The following is a 19,697-nucleotide window of genomic DNA, read 5'->3' as shown; positions in this document are numbered from 1 at the left end:
CTAAGCATCTCAGGACACTAAGGGGCAATTTTAGCATGGCCAATCAACCTAACCCGCACATCTTTGGACTGGGAGGAAACCGGAGCACCCGGAGGAAACCCACGCAGACACGAGGAGAATGTGCAAACTCCACACAGACAGTGACCCAAGCCGGGAATCAAGCCCAGGTCCCTGGAGCTGTGAAGCAGCAGTGCTAACCACTGTGCTAACGTGCCGCACCGGTTATGAAGAGAATTTGTGTAGAGAAGTTGTGTTGGCTTGGGTTGTTTTCGTTGGAGCAGACAAGACTGAGGGGCAACCTGATCAAGGTGTACAAGATTATGAGAGACATGGACAGAGTGGATAAGGAGTAGCTGTTCCCTTTAGTTGAAGGGTCAGTCACGAAGGAATATAGGTTCAAGGTGAGGGGCAGGAAGTTTAGGGGGGAAATGTGAGGAAAAACATTTTTACCCAGAGGATGGTGACGGTTTGGAATGCATTGCCTGAGAGGGGGTTGAGGTGGGTTGCCTTACATCCTTTAAAAGGTATCTGGATGAGCGTTTGGCACATCATAACATTCAAGGCTATGGGCCCAGTGCTGGCAGATGGGAATAGGTGGGAGTTCAGATGTTTCTGATGTGTCAGTATGGACTCGGGCTGAAGGGCCTCTTCTGCACCCTATGATTCTATGATATTATGTCCTCTGGAACTCATTCCTTGGTGCAATAGTAATTGTTGTCCTCAATTTTGACATAGAAATCATAGAAACCCTACAGTGCGGAAGGAGGCCATTCGGCCCATCGAGTCTGCACCGACCACAATCCCACCCAAGCCCTACCCCCACATATTTACTTGCTAATCCCTCTAACCTACGCATCTCAGGACTCTAAGGGGCAATTTTTAACCTGGCCAATCAACCTAACCCGCACATCTTTGGACTGTGGGAGGAAACCGGAGCACCCGGAGGAAACCCACGCAGACATGAGGAGAATGTGCAAACTCCACACAGACAGTGACCCGAGCCGGGAATCGAACCCGGGACCCTGGAGCTGTGAAGCAGCAGTGCTAACCACTGTGCTACCGTGCCGCCCCTGACATGATCTACTCAACTTTTTTTAAAAAAGCTTGGCAGAATACAGTATTTTAAACACACACATTTAAATGTAGTGTTTCTTCCAAAAACACTTCTGTGGAAAAATGAGCAAGAGATCCCATAACATAACATTCAAGATGTATTATTGGTCTGGGACTGCATATGCAACAGTTGATGGAATTTCTATTGTCAAAAAAGGAGAACTTTGTATATATTGGGCCTGGATCTGTTTTGGCAGCCTCCCACTACTCTGAAATTGCCTAAAAGTGATGCTGGGTGTGTAGTATCTCTTCCAAAGTCTCAGCTGCCAAAATTATTTCATCATTGTGACCAATATTAAAATGGCCCCTCAAGTGCTCTAAATTAACTCTAGTCCCAGTTGTTGACGGCCTCCACTTAAGCAGTGGAGCCACGGTAGAAAAAGGTTACCTTGCAAACTCAGTGTTTGGCTTACGTAAACTGGTACAAAATTCAGGTGCATTGTATTAATTATGAATGAGCTGAAGGCATTTGTCTTAGATGCACAAAGAATGTTTTCAATTATTTATTATCTTAAAAAAACGTATTCACCTTGAAGCATACTTGAATGTGTCCTTTGATTTCCTTTTGATATGTTTAGTGTTTAATATATTTTTTTCAAGAAAAGTTCTTACTTCAGTGGTCGCCTCCGACAATTTCTTGCCAAATGGCTGTCAAACAACTAGCTTGCAGGTCTACTTAGCACTATAATTAGATTCCAGAATGCTAATCCAGTGTTAAATGTTAAAGCATGATCTGCAAAGTAAGCAGTTTACTTAAGTAACATTAAAAAACAGATGAATTAAACCATCCTGCACACAGGTGGCAGGATAGCACAGCGGCTAGCACTGCTGCCTCACAGGACAAGGGATCCAGATTCGATTCTAGCCTTGGATGACTGTCTGGAGTTTGCGCGTTCTCACCATATATGCTTGGGTTTCCTCTGGATGCTCCGGTTTCCTCCTACAATCCAAAGATATGTATGTTAGGTTGATTGGCCTGGTAAATTGCCCCTTAGTGTCCAAAGATGCGTAGGTTAGGTGGATTAGCATGGTAAATGTGTGAGGTTAAGGGGATAGAGTGAGGTACTGGGCCTGGGTAAGATGGTCTTTTGGAGAGTCAGTGCAGGCTCAATGTGCTGAATGGCCTCCTGCGTCGTAGGCATTCTATGGATTGATGCCTACAAAATTAAAGCCACCGTTACCTGGCCTTGTGACCACCAGCAACAGTAGAGATCAAGAAACGTATAAAATTTGGTGAATGATCGTTCCGTGAGCCACTTGTAAAAAAAAAACGTCTACTACTTTAGTTCTGCAGTTCAAAACTAATCCCAATGCCACAAAAGATCATTATTATTTCGATATTTTAAATTTTGTTCAGTATTGAATCATATTGGTGGCAACATCTGAATGCTGAAAATGGGTTTATCAAAAATAACAAGTTTAGCCTTGAAATCATGTTATTACACACCTCAGCTGCTGCACAGTTCAACTTTGTACCCCCAGGCACGTCTGGTTATTGTCAAATTGTAGTTATTTATTTTTAACCCATGTTATCTTAACCTTTCAAACAGTCTTAAGCCAAAGCATTGCATTATCTATTCTTTGATAGCAAGGTGATGAATAAAATAACTGTAGCCTAATCTTTATACAGTTAAGCAATTAGATACCGAGTCACACATTACTAATATGCACCTCCAACACAACATATACACACAGCAGGATTCACCCCTCCCATCCCCCCAACGAAATGGACCTTCAGTATGCACACCCCCCCTACTCCCACCGCTGGGAAACTCGTGGCAGAGGTTCCAGAAAAATCCGACCACAGTTTCAATATGCTCCTATATATATAATATGCTCTTAAGCAACTTGTAGAACAAATTGATGAATTAACAAATCAGATATGGGGATAAATCATCAAAATCAAATCAAAATGTATTTTTTTAATGAATCAGAACAAATGGTCAACAATAATTCCATATTTGTAACAGCGTGAATGAATCCTCAGTTAATGTCCCCCATCTAAATCCAATTAAATACTCAGTTATACATTAACAATTCCTTTCTCTCTCAGTAACAAAATAGACTACAAAATAGGGTTTAGATGGGGAGGAGTTTGTTAGGTGTGTTCAGGAGGGCTTCCTGACACAGTATGTGGATAAGCCTACAAGAGGAGAGGCTGTACTAGATTTGGTATTAGGGAATGAACCTGGGCAGGTGTCAGATCTCTCAGTGGGAGAGCATTTTGGGGATAGTGATCATAACTCTATCCCCTTTACATTAGCATTGGAGAAAGATAGGATCAGTCAAGCCAGGGAAATGTTTATTTGGAGTAAGGGCAATTATGAGGCTATTAGGCAGGAAATTAGAGGCATAAATTAGAAGGAGGTTTTCTCAGGGAAATGCACAGAAGAAATGTGGCAAATTTTCAAGGAAAATTTGTCTGGAGCTCTACACAGCAACGTTCCAATGAGACACGGGAGTTATGGTAGGTCACAGGAACCATGGTGCACGAAAGCTGTAACGAATTTAGTCAAGAAGAAAATAAAAGCCTACAAAAGGTTCAGGGAGCTGGGTAATGTTAGAAATCTAGAAGAGTATACGACTAGTAGGAAGGAACTTAAGAAGGAAATTAGAAGAGCAAGAAGGGGTCATGAGAATGCCTTGGCAGACAGGATAAAGGAAAACCCCAAGGCATTCTACAAGAGCAAGAGGATAAGATGCGAAGGAGTAGGACCTATCAAATGTGACGGTGGGAAAGTCTGTATAGAACCGGTAGAAATGGCAGAGGTACTCAATGAATACTTTGCTTCAGTATTCACAGTGGAAAAGGATCTTGGTAGTTGCAGTGCAGACTTGCTGTGGACTGAGAAGATTGAGCATTTAGACATTAGGAAAGAGGATGTGTTGGAGCTTTTGAAAAGCATCAAGTTAGATAAATCGCCGGGACCGGATGGGATGTACCCCAGGTTACTGTGGGAGGCGAGGTAAGAGATTGCTGAGCCTCTGGCGATGATCTTTGCGTCATCAATGGAGACGGGAGAGGTTCCGGAGGATTGCGGATGTGGTTCCGTTATTCAAGAAAGGGAGAAGAGATAGCCTGGGAAATTATAGACCAGTGAGTCTAACCTCAGTGGTTGGTAAGTTGATGGAGAAGATTCTGAGAGGCAGGATTTATGAACATCTGGAGAGGAATAGTATGATCAGAAATAGCCAGCACGGCTTTATCCAAGGCAGAATAATTGAATTTTTTGAAGATGTAACAAGACACATACACGAGGGAAGAACGGTAGATGTAGTTTATATGGATTTCAGCAAGGCGTTTTGATAAGGTGCCCCATGCAATGCTCATTGAGAAAGTGAAGGGGCATGGGATACAAGGGGGTATTGCTTTGTGGATTCAGAACTGGCTTGCCCACAGAAGGCAAAGAGTGGTTGTAGATGAGTCTTTTTCAGCATGGAGGTCGGTCACCAGTGGAGTGCCCCAGGGATCTGTTCTGGGACCCTTGCTCTTTGTGATTTTTATAAATGACCTGGATGAGGAAGTGGAAGAATGGGTTGGCAAGTTTGCTGATGACACAAAGGTTGGTGGGGTTGTGGATAGTGTAGAGGGATGTCAGCAGTTGCAACGAGACATAGATAAGATACAAGACTGGGCGGAGAAGTGGCAGATGGACTTCAACCCAGATAAGTGTGTGGTGGTTCATTTTGGCAGGTCGAATAGGATGAAAGAATATAATATTAAGGGTAAGACGCTAGGCAGTGTGCAAGATCAGAAGGATCTTAGGGTCTGGGTTCATAGGACGCTCAAAGCAGTGTCGCAGGTGGAGGCTGTGGTTAAGAAGGTGTATGGAATACTGGCCTTCATCAATAGAGGAATTGAGTTTAGAAATCGGGAGATAATGCTGCAGCTGTATAGGACCCTGGTCAGACCCCACCTGGGGTACTGTGCCCAGTTCTGGTCGCCTCATTACAGAAAGGATGTGGAAACCATAGAAAGGGTGCAGAAGAGATTTACAAGGATGTTGCCTGGATTAGGTGGCATGCCTTATGAGGATAGGTTGAGAGAGCTAGGTCTTTTCTCCTTGGAGAGGCGAAGAATGAGAGGTGACCTGATAGAGGTGTATAAATGTTGAGGGGTATTGATAGAGTGGATTCTCAGAGGCTTTTACCCAGGGCTGAAATGGTTGCCACAAGAGGTCACAGGTTTAGGGTGCTGAGGAGTAGGTGCAGAGGAGATGTTAAGGGTAAGTTTTTCACTCAGGGTGGTGGGTGCGTGGAATCGGCTGCCGGTAGTGGTGGTGGAGGCGGATTCGATAGGGTCTTTTAAGAGACTTTTGGATAAGTGCATGGGGGTTCGTAAGATAGAGGGTTATAGGTAAGCCTAGTAGGCAGGGACATGTTCAGCGCAACTTGTGGGCCGAAGGGCCTGTTTGTGCTGTAGCTTTTCTATGTTCTAAAGTCATTAGCACTGTCATTAATGAGTGAATTGTTTTGGACCTGCTGCAAAGGTGAGAATGTGGGCTGAATGAATTTGGTATGATTGGAATACCAATAAATATCACCAATCCATGAAATGATGAGTTGCAATTATTTTTATTACAGTAACATCAGCTATTCTTTAAATAGATTAAAGAAACATATATATTACCAATGATATCCATGTGTTTTATATTTGTAAGCCTGGAATTTAGCTCTGCAGTGTGAGGACTGCCCCAGCAGAATGAGGGAGTTTTTCATCCTTTCTTATCAGGTGTGTACAAACAGTATTTTTAATATTTTATCGCTGTTCTATTCAAACAGAATTTCGATTAATCTGGGAGGAATAGTGAATTAAACTTTTAAAAGTTTGCAATTGTGATATCAGTAAAATGGGTGATCATGGTGCTTCTTCAAACACCCATGCAGAGCCATTTTAAAAGAAGAGTGAGACGATAGGGTAAAAGAAGCCAAGTGCCAGAGGTTTTGTGCAAGGCAGTTCGCAAGAGGAGGTGAAAAAACTGCAAGATCAGTCTGTTCTCCTCCCACACGATGCTTATCTTCTGATTTGACAAGTCAATTAATAAATTCGATACCTACTCATGCCATGGGAACGATCCTACCAGCTCACCGTGCCCATTGATCAGTGTGGTGAGCTGGAAAAATAGAATGCAATGTTAAAAATGTGATTCCTACCCAGCACCAAACGATTTGCTACCTTCCCACCTCTTTTTTACTGGTGTGAACTGCTTCACTCCAATGAAGTTGTGTCCCAACCCCACCAATGTTGCTCTGGTTACCTTGCCATCCGCCTGTTGGACAGGCTCTGTGGCTTCTGCCGACATTCTATCCCAGGCTCCACTAACAGTTACAGGAATCAAGCCTGGTAGCTGTTGCCCCAAACAAGGGAGCTGGGCAGGTTTTAACACGGTTCCTCCCACTGCATGAACTCTGCAGTGCTCTCTACGATAGCCACCCGTCACATAAAAAGCATGAGGGTGGTTCTCCACCATCTGTCTGACCTTCAAACCATTCCTGGAAGCCAGTGCACAAGTTGTTCAGGTGGGTGCCAATAGGCCTGACAGTAATTCTTGTTCCTGCTGAGGAGGAGGAGGGAGGCAACCACTCGCTGCAAGATCAGACAGAGGCTGCAGCAGGAGGACAGGGGCCTGCCAGAGAGGGTCAAGTTGCAGCTGCCCATTGGCCTGAGGGGGCCCAGTGTACAGGATCCTCGTCCATTCGTGGGCTGCAGGATGCTGTGTGCCACCACAAACTGTGTGTCAGGAAGGAGACTGTGTGACACCTGTGGCAGTTCTTCACGGACCTGGCACCACATGGGGTAGGGGGACACCCACTCATCTGGGCAGTGAAGGTCACAGCAGCCCTAAATGTTTACATCATTGGGTCCTTCCAGGCCTCCAGTGGAGACCTCTGTGGCACACAAGTGCATCCGTATGGTAACGGAAGTCCTGAACGTCCAGGTAGGCAATCAGATCAACTTTGGGCTGGGCCCAACAGGAAGCCCAGTCTGCAGGTTTTGCTGCCATCGCTAGGATGCCCCATGTACACAGGGTTATCAGCAGCACGTGTGTACATGGCACCTGGGGAGTGTGCATGATAGCTACATCTTGTGGGTGTATGGCGGGAGGCTGTTGAATGTGCTGTCCAGCCTGTTAATGTCATTGAAATTAGGGTTTTGAATAATTATCAGATTGTTGTCCGCTCTGGGCAGGTACCTGATGAGAGTTGGCGAGCTGGCTGAACCCCGCTTGCCTTGATGCCCACCAGGAGTTCTGCTGACAAGGCTGGAGAATTTTGCCCTTTGTATCCAAAGACACAATGTGTTAATCTTAATAAATTTATAAATCCGCTTGCCAACAGCAGCCTAAGCTTCTTAACCAGCCAGTAACTAATTCGTATAGTTACTGGTTGACATAGTAAATATGGAGAAATATTATACAGATGCCCTTTGATCCAGAGTCTAGAGTTAGGTTAGAAACACTAAGTGCTCATTTTTGAAATAAAGGGGATAGTTGAGAGAGTATGAAGAAAATTTTCTCTTGTGCAATGCAGTGAAGAAGTTTGCTTATCTTCACTGCTTAATTAGAGGGGCAGGCCGGGAAATGTCAGTAGCGGGGCTTTGCCTGGCAATTTTTTATGGTGTGATTAGCTTCGCTCCAGTAAACAGCACAAGGCTGATTCCCATATTTAAATTGCAATTTCAATGTCATTAGCAAGCCTGGGACAGTATTGTCCAAGCTCACTATTTTTGCCCCCTCTGGGAGAGGTTCCCACCAGCGAGGATTAAAGCTGGTCCCCATCAACGGGGACAAGGCATCATGACCTCGATGGTGGGGCAGAGGCCATTGAGCAGCCCCCCCCCCAGGAGATGGGGGCTGCTCCTTGGGCAGTGCTAGCCTGGCACCATGGCAGTGCCAGCTGGGCAGTGCCAAGGGGGCAGGGGGGAAGTGCTACATACTCTGCCTTAGGGATCTTGGGTGAGGAGGGGAGTAATCAGGCTGGCCGTGGGGAGGAGGTGGTTGGGAAAACATTGGGAGACCAGCAATTTGGGGCAGGGTGGGGTGAGTGCGGTGGTGAGGGCCAGTGCACATGCAGCAATTTTCCTATGACAGATCGGCACTGTTATAGTGGCCCGCTCAGCACACTGATGCTGGCCTCTTGGGCGGGATTAGGCACCTCTCTCTCCTTCTACACCACCCCCCCCCCCCCCCCCCCCCCCCCCGGCAGCGTGAATCCCCCGATGGACTCTCTGATGCATAGAGTGCCAAAAATTCACCTGATAAATTACGCCCAAAAAAGGGGCAGGAAAATCTCCTGTTTTCCTGCCCATTGGGCACTGGGTTTCTTTTTGGGAAAATCACCTCCTCTGTCTCCAGAAAGTTATCTTTGGGAAAATCGACCCTTCCGTCTGTGGAAAGTTACCTTAGCTTTTCTGTCTTCAGATACAGGGAGACCTGCTATAAATTCTCAATATTTTCAGTGTTGGAACACAGTTTTCTATTACAATTCTTGAAAGTAAGAGGATCAGAACAATGGACCAGCTGAGTGTAAATGGGAAAGAAAGAAAATATTCAGACTGGACAGTTAATTATTTTGAAGTGCTCTCACTATTGAAAACTGTCATAATTGATTATTTAAATATATAGGGGTGAAACTCAATTTTGAAATCATTGGAAAGGAAAGTTAGAATGATTGTACAATGGGCAGGTGATTTGCTGCCTTGCATTTTGCACCACCGGCCCCTCCCCACCACCAAAATTGAATTTAACCTCCATATTGTTTGTTTTCAATGATCTTTGCTCATCACCTGTATATCATATTTCTTTTTAGCTTTCACAGATGGTATCAACTGACAAAGCCATTCTGATTGGTCAAAAGACTTGTTTATTAATGGCTGCAGCAGCTAGTCTGGAAATTGGTCGGAAAGCAACAAATACTTCAGAGCAGGTGTGATGGGCTCACATTTGGGAGTGTTGTTGTATTGACATAAAATAAATTGTAAACCATATCTCGCAGACACTTCAGGTACATCAATTGATGTCAGAAAAAATTCTCATGACTTTTCTGAGACTTATTGTGACTTGTCTTGACAAATACATGAATAGGATGGGAATAGAAGGATATGGTCCCGGGAAGGGTAGGGGGTTTTAGTTCAGTTGGGCAGCATGGTCGGTGCAGGCTTGGGAGGCCGAAGGGCTTGTTCCTGTGCTGTAGTTTTCTTTGTCCTTTGTTGTTATTAATCAACCACAACTCACTCGAAATATAAACTAGTTCTTCACCGTCTTGATTTTGGTTTCAAAATTTGTGAATGACACCAAATTGGTATTTGTAGTTATTACAGAGGAAGATTGCAACAAAACAGGAAGGCAATAAATTTGCAGAATGGTGGGTAATTGGCAAATTAACTACTTTGTAGATGTGTAGAATTTTGCAGATGCTGGAAACCTGAACTAAAAATGCTGAAATGGAGAGAAAAACAGGGTAGATTATTACAGGGGGCACGGATGACTCACCATCCCCATTGAAGCAAAGTCAGCATGGAGTCTAATAAGTAGGTGCACTGGGGAGGAAGCCACCCGATAGGGATTGGCCAGCAACTCTTGTCAGTCCTTGGCAGCACCAGGAGCATATTAGTGGACAGTGCCGATTCTGCATCAGGAACAAGGAGGAGGAGCAATGATTCCCAGAGCAAGGATCAGGATCCTGGGCAGGGAGGACAAAACACTTTAAGGAGTGGCAAGGGGTTGAAGGGATCGGAGTGTGCTTAATAGAGCAGATGGGCAGGAAGAAAGAGGGTCATCCCCAATGTTCAAGGGGCTCCCTCTGTCAAAGATATTGCATCCCCCCTTACTTCCTGCTCTTTGAAAAGCTTTTCTAAAAACCCTACTCCAACCTGACTGTCCATACCCTGCTTGTTACTTAATGCTGATAAATTTGTCGAATGCTATTCCTTTTTCACAAAATCATGTAGGTGTTTTCTGATTTGATTGTATTATGATTTTCTAACTGCCCTGGCCTACTTCCTTACTAATGGAATCTCGCATTTGCTGTATGACAAATGTCCCAACAGGGCTATGGTTTCTTGTGTTCTGTTGCTCCATTCTTGAACAGAGGTGTTCTATTTGCAGTTTTCCAATCCACTGGTACTTCTCCAGAGTCTAGAGAATTGTGGTGCTGTGAGGCGCTGTGCCACCGTGCTGCCATAAATGTACTTCCCTGAACGGGAATCGAACCTAGGCTGCGGCGGTCAAAATGCCGAATCCTAACTACTAGACTACCAGCGAATGCTCTTCTCATCATTCTCACCTCTCACTCTCAGACCGATCACACATACACAGGGATTTCTCAATGAGAGTTCATAGAATCCCTAAGGTATAAAACGAGGCCATTTGGCCCATTGAACCCACACCGACAATGATCCCACCCAGGTCCTATTCCCTTAACTCCTTGTATTTACCCTGCTAATCCCCTCACACTAAGTGGCAATTTAGCATGTCCAATTAACCTAACCTGGACTATGGGAGGAAACTAGAGCACCCAGAAAAAACCCACATAGACATGGGGAGAACGTGCAAACTGCACACAGAGTCTGGAACTGAACCGGGGTCTTGGTGCTGTGAGGCAGCAGTGCTAACTACTGTGCCACCCCTAGCTCAAGGGACATCACAACCATACACCTTCATCTCCCCTGTGGGTTATGTTCTCGGCCTGTCCATGTCCGCATTCACCATACACTCATGTCAGGTAGCCTGCTTTCGCACTCTCGATCTGTCTTCATTCAGGACAAGCTGGCATATTACAAGAGGGATAAATCCCAGATTAGTGGAGGAATGGTTGAATTTAAGGAATGCACAGATCTTGAGGAGAGAGCACTTCAGCTGGCCAGAGGACATGTGAACCATTCCTGTGCTGATGATGAGGTCAGCGGCGCTCAACCAAGTGGATCCAGCACTGCACTTTCCATCAGACTCATGCTGTGAATGACATCTCCAGTTTCTCAGGCCCCTACCATGCACTGATCACATCTCCTTTTTGCAGGCATATTTGGGGTGTAACCGAGGTGTTCAGTGAGCCAGGTCCTTGACATTGAAGACCCGTAAAAAATTTTTACCTGGACCCTCCACCATCACAGAGACACGCACATCATGATGGGACTTAGTTTTAGAGCAGCTTCAGGGTCACAATCTGCTGAGCACACCACAATGTCCAATCCACAGCAGGCTGAGACAGGGGCATCCAAAGGTATCGAAGGTTAAAGAAGTCATAGTTGCACAACATAGGCTTGGGTGTTAATCACTTGGACGTGACATTCAATTCCGTAAAAAATAATTTCACCCTATCTGTGGCTCCTTGATATGATGAGCTGCGTTCCTGCCAATCTGAAGTGAAAACCTGTTTCCTGCACAAGATAATGGCAGGGTGTTCAGTTTAGGGCTTCCTCCATGTGCTTTGAGCAAACTTCCCAGTACATTGATGGCATTTCTTCACACTGACTGAACACTTCAGTCATTCCTGTATCTCAGTGGGACTTGGGATCTCTGCCCATTGTACAGAGCTGGCATCACAGATTCCAGTCATTCTCCATGTGTGCTCTCTGCTCTCTTTGACATGGGGCGGTCTCCCTATCCCATCAGCTTCTGCCTCCAGTGACTGCATTCCTCAAGGATTCAGCTCATTAAAGAAGCCATAGAATCAGGAGAGGTTAATGTTTCCCTGCTGCATTACCATGATGTGATCCTGTCCATTGGCAGCAAGTGAGCTGCCATTAGCCAGGCAGAAGTCAGGAATTGGCATATGCTCTGTGAGGATCTATGGACTGTCCCCACTGCAGGTCATCATCATAGAACATAGAACATAGAACATTACAGCGCAGAACAGGCCCTTCGGCCCACGATGTTGCACCGACCAGTTAAAAAAAAAAACAAAAAAAAAAAAAAAAACTGTGACCCTCCAACCTAAACCAATTTCTTTTCGTCCATGAACCTATCTACGGATCTCTTAAACGCCCCCAAACTAGGCGCATTTACTACTGATGCTGGCAGGGCATTCCAATCCCTCACCACCCTCTGGGTAAAGAACCTACCCCTGACATCGGTTCTATAACTACCCCCCCTCAATTTAAAGCCATGCCCCCTCGTGCTGGATTTCTCCATCCGAGGAAAAAGGCTATCGCTATCCACCCTATCTAAACCTCTAATCATCTTATATGTTTCAATAAGATCCCCTCTTAGCCGCCGCCTTTCCAGCGAAAACAATCCCAAATCCCTCAGCCTCTCCTCATAGGATCTCCCCTCCATACCAGGCAACATCCTGGTAAACCTCCTCTGCACCCTCTCCAAAGCCTCCACATCCTTCCTGTAATGTGGGGACCAGAACTGCACACAGTACTCCAAGTGCGGCCGCACCAGAGTTGTGTACAGTTGCAACATAACGCTACGACTCCTAAATTCAATCCCCCTACCAATAAACGCCAAGACACCATATGCCTTCTTAACAACCTTATCTACTTGATTCCCAACTTTCAGGGATCTATGCACACATACACCTAGATCCCTCTGCTCCTCCACACTATTCAAAGTCCTCCCGTTAGCCCTATACTCAACACATCTGTTATTCCTACCAAAGTGAATTACCTCACACTTCTCCGCATTAAACTCCATCCGCCACCTCTCGGCCCAACTTTGCAACCTGTCTAAGTCTTCCTGCAAACTACGACACCCTTCCTCACTGTCTACCACACCACCGACTTTGGTGTCATCAGCAAATTTGCTAATCCACCCAACTATACCCTCATCCAGATCATTAATAAATATTACAAACAGCAGTGGCCCCAAAACAGATCCCTGAGGTACACCACTTGTAACCGCACTCCATGATGAATATTTACTATCAACCACCACCCTCTGTTTCCTATCCGCTAGCCAATTCCTGATCCAATTTCCTAGATCACCCCCAATCCCATACATCTGCATTTTCTGCAGAAGCCTACCATGGTGAACCTTATCAAACGCCTTACTAAAATCCATATATACCACGTCCACTGCCTTGCCCCCATCCACCTCCTTGGTCACTTTCTCAAAAAACTCAATAAGGTTAGTAAGGCACGACCTACCTGCCACAAAACCATGCTGACTATCACCTATCAATTCATTACTCTCCAAATAACTATAAATCCTATCCCTTATAATTTTTTCCAACATCTTGCCGACAACAGAAGTGAGACTCACCGGTCTATAATTCCCGGGGAAGTCTCTGTTCCCCTTCTTAAACAATGGGACAACATTCGCTAACCTCCAATCTTCTGGTACTATACCAGAGGCCAACGACGACCTGAAGATCAGAGCCAGAGGCTCTGCAATCACTTCTCTTGCCTCCCAGAGAATCCTTGGATAAATCCCATCCGGACCAGGGGATTTATCTATTTTCAGACCCTCCAGAATATCCTGCACATCCTCCTTATCAACTGTAATACTGTCTATTCTACTCCCCTGCAACCCAGTGTCCTCCTCAGCTATATTCATGTCCCCTTGCGTGAACACCGAAGAGAAATATTGGTTCAATGCTTCACCAATCTCCTCCGGTTCCACACATAACTTCCCTCTGCCATCTATAACTGGCCCTAAACTTGCCCTAACCAACCTTCTGTTCTTGACATACCTATAGAACGCCTTAGGATTCTCTTTAACCCTATCCGCCAAAGTCTTCTCATGTCCCCTTTTAGCCCTTCTAAGCTCGCTCTTCAACTCCCTCTTAGCCAATCTAAAGCTTTCTAGTGCACTACCCGAGTGCTCACGTCTCATCCGAACATAAGCCTCCTTTTTCTTTTTAACCAACAAAGAAACATTTTTGGTGCACCACGGTTCCCTAGCCCTACCAATTCCTCCTTGCCTGACAGGGACATACCTATCACAGACTCGCAGTAGCTGCTCCTTGAAAAAACTCCACATGTCGGACGTTCCCAGTCCCTGTAATCTCCTAGTCCAACCTATGTTTCATCCTACTGGAACGTAGGGACGACAGGCATCCGCTGCGTCTCCAAGACAGGAGGCTTTATCACTGATGGCCTGTACGCTTCCATCAGTCAGGCACAAGTACAGTTCTCTCATAATCGATGTGAAGATAATGGGATGTTCTCACTAGATGTCCTTGTCACCTTCCTTGAATCAATGAGCATATCCTGATCTTGTCTGTTTCATCTGGACATCACCATTACCTCATTGGCCAACATCCTTGCCCTCAAGGACCACCCCAGGTTTATCCCCTTTCGTGTACTCCTTATTGTGGGAAACATGCTGCTGCTTCATCTCCTTGGGCAGTTTCTCCCCCCATTTCAGCGCCAAATTGTGTAGGGTGCAGTTGGCAATGACTGACAGTGCATAACACAGTCTGTGGATTGTATTGCAGGGCTCCACCAGACCGGTCCAGGCACTAGAACCTCATCTTCAAAATCCCAATGCACTGTTTGACCAGAGTGTGAGGTGCAGCGTGAGCCTCATTGTACCTTGTCTCTGCTGTGTTCTGTGACCTCTGCACCAGCATCATCAGTAGCCTTTGTTGTCAAGGAGCCAACCCTGCAGCTGCGGTGAACTTAGAAAGATGTCAGCGATCTGAGAGTGGTGGAGAATGTAGGAATCATGCACACTCACTGGGAATTGAGTGCACACCTGCAGAATGCATTTGGTGTGGTCGCAGACCAGCTGAGTGGAAGCCTTTGCAGTTCAGATAGTTCGCAGCTTGATGTCACAGAGCTGAGAGTACACTACACCTGTCGAAAACCCAAGATCTGTGCAAATCCCATTGCTCTTGCTTCCTGATTTGCCTGATGAAATGCACAAAATTGTGTGGTCGTGCAAAGATTGTGTCCAAAGATTGGATGCACTTGATTGTGGTGAGTGGTCGCCATGAAACCCTGGAAAGATACACTGGTGTAAAAATTGAGCACCACAGTCACTTTCAGCGACACTGGCATTAGGTGTTCTCCAATTCCCTGAGGGGCCAAATTCTGCAGCAGGTGGCAGATACGACCAGCCGATACTCTGAACATACGTAGTCTTTGACACTGGTTCTTGGAAATCTGTAGGTATGTCAGGGGCTGTCTGTAGACCCTGGTTTTGCGAGCTGTCTGTGAGCCACAGCTCTCTGGGGTTCATCCTCCGAGTGCAGATCAGGCCCTCTCATCCCTTGTTTCTGAAGCTTCTGCTTCTCCCTTTGGCGAGCCAAGTCCCACAGTTGATGTCATCATCTTCTCTTCAGCCTATAAGTGTGAAGAATGACAGCAAGGCCATCAGGGTTCTTGTTCTTGATGGTCTCCACAGTGCAGTGTCAAAGAGAGAGACTTCACAGTTAGCATTTATCTGCTAAGACCACTTTTTGTCCATTCATCATCTACAGCTGCCTCTCAAAGCCCCTTGAGTTGTTCTGTACACAACATTATTGCCCAGACCTTAATTTGCATGCTGGCTGGGCGAGACCCCACACCACATGGATTGGTGACAGCTTTGGCCAGTCAATTACATCTTCCACTCTCATCTCGGGCTTGAACATTGTCCTAAGCTTCACTCCAAGGGATTGCACTCAAGTTGGCCCATGTTGGGCACTTGTCAACAAGTACTTCAGCACAGAGCCAAAGATTAGGAGCACTATCCTTGGACAGTGTTTCATGGCCACTTTTCTAAGCAGATATAGGTGCTTGCTTAGCCGGGCAATGATACAGCCACATCGTGGCAGTCATTGACTTTGGAAGGCTGTGCGCTAAGGGTTAAATGCTGTACAGCAATCATTGGCAGTCTTAACACAAATGTGTGGCTTTAAATGGTTTAGGAGAATGAGCTGTTCAGACACTGAAAGAAGGATTGAGCAGAATGACAGGTGAAACTTTGGGACCCAAGCTCTCTGTCCTTGTTCCAATATCATATCATGCCACAAATAACAATAGGTCTCTCACCAGCTGAATTACTGTTGGGCAGGAAGCCAATGTCTCACGTGGATCTGCTACATCTAGATGTTAAAGCGAGAGTGGGAATGAGACAGGAAAATCAGGAGAGACATGACTACCATGTTAAGGAGAGTCATTTCGACCCAACTCATTGCGTCTATGTAAGGAATTTTGACAGTAACCAATGACAGCTTCCTGGAGTTATTCAGCTGAAGTGGACCAATATTTTTGTTTGTGAAACTAACTAATGGAAAAGTCATTTACAGACATCAGGATCACGTTTGTCTATGCCATGACTGGGAGGCAGCAACACGGTAGAAGGAAATGCTGCTGTGGATATTTGACAGTAAGTGGTTCCTGTTGTACAAGGATTGTCAGTGAACTGTATTCCAGAAGAGAATTAGTAAAGAAGATTGAATGTCACAAAACATTTGACTAGCTTTTCGTGGCCAAGTTACCACATATGATCAGGCAAGTAAAATCCCACCCACCTGCACAATAGGTGTTGGAGGAGAGTGATGTAATGAACTTTCAAACGCTGAAACTGGTGGCAATGGAAGTCGAGGGATGGATTTCCTTTGTGTGGAATCTTCGGTGCTCAGCAGGTGTCTCAGCACTGTCTGAGAAAAACAGAGAGATGCTGATGCTAACTGAGGAAGGTCTCCTGTGTCTTTTTCCCATCAGGTGATTAAGTGGACAGTGATGTTTCTTCCTGCCAAGCGAGGACCCCAGAAGATGATGCATCTCTGGCCAAGAACTGCCTGCCAATCATAGATATTTTCACTCAGCAGTGCCCCAGAGAAAGCCGTAACTACTGCTGGAATAGCGCTCCCAGAGTCCCAGGATCAAGGAGGAACCCAAGAAAATTGTGGGTGCTGTTGCATAAGGAGGGGTGGATGGGGGAGAGAGTCTTGTGGGGTGTGGTTTGCAGGGAGATGGGGGCTGCAGGGAGAAGGGAGCTATATGTGTCAGCAGCAAGGACAGAGGCTGGCTGTCAGTGGCCACACATGTGCCCCATGTCCATGCCTGCCCTTGACCATGCACAGATCAGTCCAGGTCGAGGGACACCCACCCCCTGCCCCCCAGCTGACATGCAGCCTGCCTTACCAGTCATGCAGGCCACATGGAGCTGGGAAGATTGCAGCAGATAGTCTTAATTGGTTCTCAACCGGAAAAGTCTGATCATGGGTCTTCTCACCAGAGCTTTCTTCTGGTGGAATTGGGAGAGCATTGGGTATTGGTCCTGTAGCTGGCCCGATTCCATGAAATTTGTGGAGGGCTTGGACATGCCTATCCCTGCAATGGAGCCAGCCAGGTTTGGAGTGCAGGCAGTGGGCTCACAATCCAAACCAGCCCTCACCCTTAAGTACACTCCTGAAAATCAGAAACTCTGGGAAGGGGGTCAGGAATCCTGGAATTGGATCCCATCAGCCATTTTAACTCCTCCACTGAGTCTTCCCATGTACATGAAAATCCAGCCAATGGACTCTGTTTCTCTCCACAAATACTGTCTGATATGCTGAGTAATTGATGCTAACCCACCAAATTTTCAAGCCTACTTGCCTCCTTCCTTGCCTTCTCCGGGAGCAGAAGATTCCACCCTTTGTCTCAGGCCCAATAAGGATGTCACACAAGTCTGCATTACCTGAGTGTCTGTGCACAATTCAGCCACTTGAAACAACTGCGCATGTACAACCATACAAAATCTTTAAAGGGGCTGTGTACATAAATGAATTGCCTGCACATTCCAAAATATATTGGAGAACCTTGCTGATTATGATAGATTTGAAGGCAAGAGCAAAAGTACCTGAGGAAGAAGAACGTTTAACAATGTCAGTCAACATGGGCTCTAGGAAGGGAAGTTGGATGGTCAGTAGTTTAAGTAGAAATAAGGTCAAGACAGCAGGAGGTGTGGGCCATGGATAAGATTAGCTCAGAGCTCATGATCAGCATTAGAAGGGAAACTTTCCCTCATCAATTTAAAACCACATCTATTCTCTCATTATTCAATTTGCCAGAACACTTACCTGAGCATATTTTAAGTGGAGTATGCCCAATGGAACAACTTGTTTTTCCACCCTGAACTAATATCAAATGTCCCATGATCCTAAAAACTCCTGCCTCCCACACAACTCTTTCAGTCATGCATTTAACTTTCTAATCTATTTGTCCTTGTGCCAGTTTGCACATGGCTCAGGTGAGATTATTGTATGAGGTTCTGTGCTCACTATGCTGCTGCTATCACTACTATATATTCACTTGCGTTCACCTGATTTGATTGGCTTCCTGTGGCATGGTGCCATATGTAGTTTCCACCCTGTAGACTTTTCTCTCAACCACAAAGACAGCTAACGTATTGATACTGCACAATGTCTCACCACAGATTCCAGCTACAGTTGTGGCATTTCACCTATCCTTCCATTCCTACATAACATTGAACTCATGAACTTGTATAGATTGGCATAGTCCAGTTATACATTGGTTGACTGGAAATCCTTGTGGTCATGACAAATATTTCACTATTGTGAACAGAAACAAACAAACTGCAATATGTGAGTGGAGTGTGGGAAACTAAACAATGTTGGCAAAAGAAAATTGAAAAACAGGTTAAAGATATTCGGAGTCGCTACAAATGTGTTCCATAATAATTATTTTGTCCTTGTAGATTGAAAGTTTGACTCGAGCACGAGAACATATTCAAGTTTGTTGGGAGATTTGGGCGACACTCAAATCCACAGCAGCAGGTCAGTGATCAAGGACAGCCTGAACAGAGAAAATCTTAGAGCACATGCAGCAGTTGTTACAGGCCTGGACTGTTGCATCTAAAAGACCCTAACATTTCTAAATACAATAATTCAGTTTCTTTTGTGAGTTGAATTTTAACAATGCAGTCTTGAATATAGCCATTATATTGTGCTACCAATGTGATTATTTCTGTTTCTTTGCAGGTGATGTCTCAAAGGATCCTATAGAAACCCTGTTACTTCTTTATGAGTTTGAAGCTAGGGCTAAGCTGAATGATCCAGAGATTGAGAATGTTATGGAAAAAGTTTTGCAACTTCAGCAGATAGAGCCCAAAACATTGGAAACCCTGGCCTGTAAGCATTAAGTCTTTCAGCCCTGATGAGCGTCTTGGATAAGTTGCCTATGGGTAATTGTTGATTTGTAAGATTATTAATAAACCTTCAGGGGTACAGGGGTCAAGCAGGGTAGTGGGACTGGTCCAAAGATGTGCGGATTAGGTTGATTGGCCATGCCAAATTGCACCTTCGTGTCAGGAGGACTATCTCGGGTAAATGCATGGGGTTATGGGAATAGAACCTGGGTGGGATTGTGGTCGACGCAGACTCGATGGGCCAAATGGCCTCCTTCTGCACTGTAAGGATTCTATGATTCTAGGAATTGCTGTGTAGAGAATTGGCACGGGCGTGATCGGTCAAATTGCCACCTCCTGCGCCATATGTGAAAATGATCAAGTGGCTATGAGTGTAAGAGTTAGAATTTTTTCTGTCATTCTCGTCGTTTGTCAGACATTTAATGCAAAAGTGTCTGTCATGTTTATCAGCAGCAGCCCTACTCGTAAAAGTAATTCAGCATTAGTGATAACGCACTATATATATTATTTCAATGCTGCCTGAAGTGAACTGCTAACATGTAATTAACATTAAAT

General features: G+C 45.4%; 1 protein-coding gene across 1 annotated transcript in view; it reads left to right on the top strand.

Moving 5' to 3' along the window:
• tex11 (testis expressed 11) overlaps positions 1–19,697 on the top strand; it is a 168,433-nt gene that overhangs the window by 127,099 nt on the left and 21,637 nt on the right. Inside the window, exons 22-25 of the mRNA XM_078212049.1 lie at positions 5,775–5,845; positions 8,923–9,039; positions 18,693–18,771; positions 18,976–19,125. Coding sequence (XP_078068175.1) covers positions 5,775–5,845; positions 8,923–9,039; positions 18,693–18,771; positions 18,976–19,125 — 417 coding nt within the window. The remainder of the gene's footprint in view (positions 1–5,774; positions 5,846–8,922; positions 9,040–18,692; positions 18,772–18,975; positions 19,126–19,697) is intronic.

This window comes from Mustelus asterias, chromosome 4, assembly GCF_964213995.1.
Source record: "Mustelus asterias chromosome 4, sMusAst1.hap1.1, whole genome shotgun sequence".
Classification (NCBI taxonomy): Eukaryota; Metazoa; Chordata; class Chondrichthyes; order Carcharhiniformes; family Triakidae; genus Mustelus; species Mustelus asterias.
This window is presented reverse-complemented; position numbering and strand designations above follow the sequence as displayed.